Below are 8,238 nucleotides of genomic sequence, written 5' to 3' on the forward strand. Positions count from 1 at the left end.
TTCTTTCTTTCTTTCAAATGATTTGGAATGTGAGTTGCTTACATACTGAGACACTCGCGTTATTATTAGAAATTGTCAGTTTTATTGTGAAAATACATTTGGTACATAAAGCAGTTTATAAGATTGCATTAAGTAAAAGAAGCCAGTGCATGTACAGTATATACAATTAGAAATAGGAAGCGAAAGAGAGAAGCAGAAAATGTTAGTTATTGCTCAGTAAAACTGTTGGCTGGCCTGGTGGAAGTTTAAAATAAATCTTCACTGGAGTCCCTTTACAACTGTGCTTGTCACTCGCAGTCGATGCAAAACAACACTGCAAGATACTTTAAAATAAATAATACAAAAATCTCAAAAAAAGAGGAAGTATCTGTATTTTAAGTGAATGTGCTGCCAGAGGACAGGCAGTTTACCTGCAAGCAGACAGATCGAAAATATGACCTGAAACATTGTCAGTCACATTAAATATCTCAGTAACCACATACTGCATGATGTTTTGAAGATTAACAGAAAAAAAAAGAAAAATCAACCTATAAAAAAAGGTGGAAAACAACAACTTTGCCCATCATGATTCCCTACAAAATTACAAACAGACATCTAGACATATATATGTATTTTTTCGTCCTGGTGCAGATCTGAAATAACAGGTCAAGTGTTAGTAAGCATGATCGTGTGATTGAATAGCTTCACCTATAACGCTCTAGATGTCATTTCCTTCACTGCAGTACATTCCTCGTAACATTCCCACGTGTTAGCAGTTTGGGATTGTATGTCTAGTGTTTCAAACATCCTGTCCTTGGACGGTAACGTGTGAGTTCTCGGGTTGTGATAGAGGAAAGTCCAACTAACATCTCCTAAAACCTAGAAATGTTAAAACAGACGAGACAATATTGTAATGACCTGCAATACAGGGTCTGCGTTGGTCTCAGGAGGCCCAGTAACAGTGAATGAATACAGTTTGCTACTTTAATCGACAGCATTGTATGAGGCTACTAAAAAGAACAGGTACACAGAGGTACTGGCAGGGTCAAAGGCTAGAACACATTTCATCTACTGCAAAAGTAGCTACATTCAAATGGCCTTAATGTGCCTAACAGTATATCTTACTCACATGTTGTTTTATCTTTAAGAGGCTGCTGTGGTCAGTGACCAGCAGATAGACCTCGTCTAACCCCGGTGAATAGCAGGAGATCAAACTGCAGCCCAGCAGGCAGCAGTAGCTGTGTTACATTCATCAGAGTCGAGAATTTGGAAAGCGTCCATCTCTCTGAAGAAAGGGCTGTAGTTTTATCTTACTTCTGAATCATACATCTGCAAACCCACAAAGGTTTTCCAGATCAAAACCTCATTTAAGTGGAATATAAAGGCACACAAAATCTGAAAACTGATAGCACTATTGTAATGTTGTTGCTATTCCTAAAGAGGTGTGAGAGTTGCTCGTTGTAAGTCCTGTGGTCACTGTTGGACCTACGCTGAGCGTGAGAACTGAACACGTCTCTTCACTCAACAGTCTAATAAATTAAAATGGTCCGATTCTGGTCAGAATGTACAGTTCATGGTCCAGAGGTTCCTCCGTCTGGAGTCTGAACCAGTCGCTCCTTGGTTCTGTCACATCTGTTTCCAGAGGAAGATGAGGCTGTGGAGGCCATGGAAACCATTCAGTTCTATTTACGTTCACATTATGTCAAATTATGGCCAATTTATAACAAACATGTGGACCAATGTGGACTGATACTGATGCTTCTGGACTGAAGCTGCTAACATCTGGCGCTGATATTTAATGGTTTACATTCAAATCTGACTATGCTGAGTCAATTGTAAAAGAACCAAAAAAAAAAAAAAAAAAAAAAAAAATTAAGCATGCTCTTTATCACTTGTCGCTTTATTTACAAGTTTTCAGTCCTCAAACCTTCATCAGGTAAAATTCATATCTATTCATATCTTTTTTATGATTCTTTCACAGAGTTTTTACCCCAACAAACTTGAAAACACTGGGTTCAAAACTGACCCATTATCGAGTTTAGGCAGCACTGACTCAGTACTGAATCTCACCTTACATTTGGGTTATTGAATCAAGGCAGCCCTTCTGTAATGTGATTCAATTCAATTCAATTCAATTCCGTTTATTTATATAGCGCCAATTCACAACAAAAGTTATCTCATGACATGATTCAATGATTCAAATTTATACACTCGTCTAACTCTTGTTACAACAAGGTGAAAATGATACTTACTGAAATGTTTAAGCTTGATAAAGTGGCCCCGCAGTTTCTTCGATGGGTTCTGTGATGAAAATACAAATTAGCATTTTTCCTATGACAGCAAAGTGGTTGTTTATCTAAATAGTTTCCAAAAGGCCATTTTCATAGCAAACATTTTGACTTACAACACCAGGAAAAGCACTAACGAGGACATTAATGGTAGCTCTGAGGCAGTATTCACATTACCAGAGCCATGAAACTGAAGTTTAACGGAATTCAGCTATCATTTATTTAATTGTTTGCACTTGTGCTGCCTTTCCTAATGTGACATGTTAAAATTGCTTTGTAAAAAAAAAAAAAGCCTTGTCTCTCAGTGTAAGTAAACAGATAAAAGTTAAGTTCTGTGCCATTTTTTGACTGTGACACAGCTGCAAAGTCTTCATACCAAGAAACCTCACACAGTGTGCTTTGTTTGTGCCTACCAAGAATCGCTTTGCATCAGGGACACAGCATGATTTTTAAAGGTTTACTCAACCCCAAAGTAATCTTTCACCAATAACTTATACTTATTAGCCTTGAATGTCACACAAATAGGGTTTTCACCCTCAAAGCAATTCAGAACGCTTGTAAAATAATAATGAAATCCTTTTCTGGGATTCCAGGTTACACATTGTAAGAAATTAATAGGCTGTAACACATCCTTTTATGATCTAATTTATCACCTTATTTAATTTGCTGAACAGAGATGAATTACATAGTCAGTTTGGGAACATGAAACACTCTTTTCAGTTGCAGCCATGTTTTGTGATTTAGACTAAGAAACTCTGTATTTTCCAACAATATATATATGTATTGGAAATGTATGATTCATTTCAGATGTCATTTTTTCAGACTCTCACCACGTAAAGGCCTCTTGTGTGACTTGCGCCGATGCACCATGAACCCGATAATCAACGCGGCACCGACCAGCACGACAGCAAGCACTGAGAAACTGGTGATGGCTGCCAGTTTCCACACATCAGGTGTCTCCTCCACATATTTACCTAATGATTGTTCCAGAAAAAACACAAGAAAAAGTTAAACTGCAGCACTGAAAGGTAGGATGCCACCGTATGACTCATGTCACGGCAGAAAGTAATTTACATTTTTCACAGTGTGAGTCGCTGTCTTACATGTGTTGCATGATGGGGTCTTTGGGTACTGCTTGCACGATGCACATGGCACACAAACATCCAAATCTGTGTTCCAAAACTCTGAATTGCTGCACTGACCTGCACACAGAAAAACATCAGAGATCACCTGTTAGTCATGATAGTTTTATTTCTTCGGTCCTTCAGAGGGAAACAATGAGTCAAAGCTGGGAACTTGAGGGGTTTAAAAGACATTTGTCATTAACAGTGTCTGAGCCTTTGAATATTATGATGTGGAGGTAATACTTAGAGGCTGATGCAAAGGTTTTAGAAATCAACCAATACTCCTAAGAAGGAATAAAATAAAAAATAAAACAAACCTCAAGAAAGTGATTTGCAGGAGAGGTTCAGATGATACAGTAAAAGGTGGGACTTGAGCAGAACATGTGAGGAAACTTTGCTGCTTTCTTGTTCTCATAAAATGAAACTGGGAAATTCCTTTGGGTCAGACTGCTGATGCAACTTAATTTCACTAGAGAGAATTACTCTATTTTCTGGCGCATGAACGGGCAGGCGGTGTGTGTGTGTGTGTGTGTGTGAAGGGCAGGATGTGTTTTCACAGAGTGCTTCCGCTGAATTGTTTTGCTTCTGTTTACATCTGTGACTTCCAGAGAATGAACGAATGTGTCTGTGAGAAAGAAGTCGACGGCGGTTTTAGCTTGGTTGAGAAAATATCTACCTCTGAGGACACAATGGAAAGCTTCATCTCTTTTTATGGCAGCCAGACAGCTGAACAATTAAAGCTGTGCACTTCCTAGATGATAAGGAAGGAATTAGACTGAAGATGTGACACAGTTAACACAGATAGCAAGCTGAGTGTTAAGACTGTTTTGGTGTGTTAATAGAGTGTGATTCTCTCTGCAGATTCCACATCCTGTCTTTTGTTAAAAGGAGACACAGATGTATTAATACCCCAAGGTCATGCATGAAGTAGCAAAATATTCTGGCAGCAAGCTGGAAAAATACCCCTACAAAACAATATTACAACCTAGTGATTTGACTGAAACAATACCAGGTATTACAAAGCTACACAGAGCGTAACAAGGAAACAGCCTACAGATATTTGATGGATAGAATGATAAAAAATCTTTCTTCCGTCTCACTCTCACGTGTATTTGCATGCAGCTTCTATTGTGCTCTTAAACCCAGAGTCTAAATTGAGTCATCACTTGTGGTAATTTTCAAGTTCAAACTAACTGCTGTAAACATGACAGAAAGTGATACCAAAAATTGTCATAGAGGTAAGTTTGACGCAAAGCAAAAGTAATTTAATGAATGTGTGTAGGAAATTGTGGTCACTTTAATGATATTTTGACATCAAGCTGATGAGCTGACAAACGAAGTTTTCAAAATGGTGTTAGACGACAAACAAATGTGGCAGACGTGACCGGGTTACAGATGTATGAAATAAAGTAGTAATCCACAGATATTTGTTTAGTGTAAATATTCAGAACATAAAGTAACACAAGTTAGTTGTGCAGTGGTGGTCTGAACAATGTGACCGCAGAATTCAAACTGCAGACCCACTCACAGAGATGGCTGGGCCCCTGAACAGGCTGGGTCCTCCCAAAATCTGCTTTACTCTTATCAATGCATGTTCATGTGCTCCTTCTCTTCTACACAAATCCATGGGCACGTTCGCCTACAGGTGGTGGTCGCTCCTCCACCGAGGCCGGCTACCTTTCTGCTGGTGACGGCAGCTGTAACGCTGGCCTCTTAAACCAGGCAGCTTTCTGAGCTGACTTACAAAAGTTGGTCATTACATTATTTTTTGGGTCTTAAAGACCTTGAAAGCTCCTTCTTGGCTTTTTCTTCTCCTTTCTCAGTAAGGAGGTTCACTCCAACATTAGCTAGCACTTAGTTTAGATCAGCACATTTCTCAGGTCAGGTTTTTCATTGTGAAGCAGGTGACACTTGACTAAAACAATACATACAATGTTTATTTTATTGTTTCAATAACTATTTTTTTTCTGTTTTTAAAGTTTTGTTATAATTGCTTATATTTAGGATGAACATGATTATTGCTGAACCAGAGAGCAGAGAGTCTGACCTCTGGTTATACATGGGCCCCACTCTTCCTTTTTCCCTCCTTATGGGTGGCCAGTGAGTATTAGTACAACACTGTAAAAATACTCCTTTATAAGTGAAAGTCCTGCATTCAAGGCCTTATTTAAGTGGAAATACAAAAGTATTGTCAGAAAAATGTACTTCAAAAGGATTAAAAAGCTACTTGTTATTCTGACATATGGCATGTGACATGCGCATTATTAGACAAATGACTGGAATGTTAATACTGATGTGTCAGTGCATACAAAGCATTTTGCTGTACAGCCATTAAGTCCAGAAGTTTCCAACCTATACACTTTGGCTGCCATCCAAAGTATCACATCATAAATCTGGAGGTTTGTAAGATGGTTAATGGGGTGGGAAAGAAGTTATAACAAATTTGTATTAATTCTTTAGACTTTTTCCTCATCTTGGTGAAATATTAGGTATTTTGCTTCTTTAAGCCTCAAATAGTTATTTAAATGAAACCTTCTGAAAGGTATAAGGGGGAAATGTTTCAGGGGGAAATGGTGAAACTGCTAACAACTCACAGACATCTGCAATGTGACAAGCCACCTTTCAAAAAGACAGAAACCACAGGGTTAATCTTTAAAAGGCATTGTATTTTCATAATCTAATTATATTCAAAAAACTAGTGTGCCTAAATGTAGCTGTCAAATAAGTGCAGTGAGGCTAAAAGTCAAATATTAACCTGTGATATGTAGTGAAGTAGAAGTATAAAGTCACACTGGGGTTCTCTTGGCTTGAGTTGGCGTTTGTTTTTTGTCTTTTAGTTTATAAATGTGACTCTTGTTTGTTCCCAAGCTTTATGGAAGTGCAATCCTACATCACTGAAATACCCCTTTAACTGAGCAATTGTGTCAACTCTAATTACAAATAAATTCACTTGGTTTTACTTGTCACTCACAACCAAACAACATCCATGAAGAACTAAACCCGAGATCCAAGATTAAAATTCCAAGAGCATGCGATCCAGAGCCTTCCACGTGCACGGTGAGGAAGGTGCACTCCGTGGGTCTTCGGCTGGTCGCACTGCACGTTATTAAACCAACTGCAGCCAAAAGGCACCTGCTCCAAAAGTCATGTTCGAGGCTTTTTGACCTCTAACTCTCTGGTTATGTTACAACCACATGCTCTGGCCCCCAGAGACTCTCCATCCTCCACAGCCAGCCCGCCTACAGAGCTGGACTGACTCACTTCATAGTCGCGGTCACAGTAAAAATGTGTCACACTTCTTGTAAGTATTTCTCATCGTGATTTCAGCCATGCAACATCCAGCAAGTCTGGCTGGGTTCAGAAGGTCAGTGGAAGGAACTGAACTCTCTCTGCTGGTTGACCTCTGTCCAAACCCAAACCACATCTGAGAAGTACAGATCAGATGCCAGACTGAACTCCAAAAAACAACCTGAAACTGGTACTGAGATTGACCTTAAACTAAGGAAAGAAATGATTCTGTTAGTGGTGTTTCAGTGGGGTTAGCATTATATTTGAATAGTAAGAAGCAGCAGGGATTATCATAATAGTTTCTTTTGGTTCAGCATCTAAAATCTGGCAACAAGTTGAGAGCCTTTTTTTTTTCATGTTCCCTACAAGAAGACCTTGGCAACTCTCAGCACCTAAGCTGACAAAGGGTGTTTTTGGGTGTGGGGGTGCTGTGTTTTGTCATGAACTGGAAGGGGGTGGGTGGACCAGCAGCTGATGTCCAGATGTAGAGACGCTTTCACACGGGAAGAGAATATAGATCGAGCATGTTTTGACTTTAGGGTGTTAAAATGCATGTGGTAACTTTAATGCCTAAGGAAATGGCCCTAACCCGTGTAATTATTCAAGATTTTATGTCCTCGCTGCAATCTGAGTCCGGTGTTCTCCTCTGGGATTAAATCCAAACTTCAGTGGAAACAAAGTTAGAAGCTTTTTTGTTTTTTTCTTTCGGACTTTATGTAATACATTTAAAAAGCTGTATCCTTGTGCAAAAGGGACCCAGGCAGTGCACCCTTTCCATGTGGCCTGTCCAGCTCACCCTGGGGCGCGGATGGATTGGGTGAAATAAGGCGATCGGAATGCGGAACCGGTGAGAAATGCAGCTGTTAAAGGAAGCGGCTTTGTAAGCAGACTCACTATGTGACCCCATTATAGGGAGCGCAGACCACCAGACTGTGCTACACGATCACACCGACAACAGAACCACACAGATGAACCAACTTCAGAGATTGAAAGATAAAACAGCGGAACATAGATAAGTTTTAAAAAAAATACACTCGTGCAAAAAAAACGAATAGTTTCTGATTTAAAAAATGAAACTTTTCACTTACTTTTCTGTGCGCTCACACCATAGAAATTGGTCACGGCCGCTATAATAAGTCCACACAGTGCGCAGAGAGCGTTTGAAGCCATGATGTCTGCGGGTAAAAAGCTGCTCGCTGTCGGCTACACAATTCCCGAAAGTTCATCTGATTAACAATCCGTGCTGGGTTTCAGCATGGAAAAGCGAGCATCAGAGTGAGTCACCCGGAGGAGTCTGCGCCTTGTTTTAATAGCGCACACACCCACGCTAACAGTTCAACTCCTATGAGTCATTTCCTATGTACTGTACTGCTCGGATTCTCTTGTGCGCACTCCCCGACTCACAGGAAACTCCTCTACCAGAGTATGTGGTCTCATTTGTTTCACTTCGAGTGAAAGTTCCAATTAAACCAACTCAGGTATGGATTTCAATACGTGTATTTCATATTTTTAGGGACCACGCCCTGGAGGGTTTTCTCCACATTTTTCAACCAGAGACT

At 39.7% G+C, this 8,238-nt stretch overlaps 1 protein-coding gene across 1 annotated transcript; it reads right to left on the reverse strand.

Annotated features, from left to right (window-relative positions):
* Positions 1 to 62: 62 nt before the first annotated feature.
* LOC124052601 (tumor necrosis factor receptor superfamily member 12A) lies at positions 63 to 8,162 on the reverse strand. Its single transcript, XM_046377056.1, has 5 exons — positions 7,768 to 8,162; positions 3,371 to 3,469; positions 3,098 to 3,241; positions 2,232 to 2,280; positions 63 to 1,633 (listed from the first exon to the last, which is right to left on the reverse strand). Exons 1-4 carry the CDS (start codon positions 7,847 to 7,849, stop codon positions 2,240 to 2,242), a joined length of 366 nt encoding a protein of 121 aa, XP_046233012.1. The 5' UTR covers positions 7,850 to 8,162; the 3' UTR covers positions 63 to 1,633; positions 2,232 to 2,239.
* Between the last annotated feature and the right edge of the window lie 76 nt (positions 8,163 to 8,238).

Source organism: Scatophagus argus, chromosome 21 (assembly GCF_020382885.2).
Source record: "Scatophagus argus isolate fScaArg1 chromosome 21, fScaArg1.pri, whole genome shotgun sequence".
NCBI lineage: Eukaryota > Metazoa > Chordata > Actinopteri > Scatophagidae > Scatophagus > Scatophagus argus.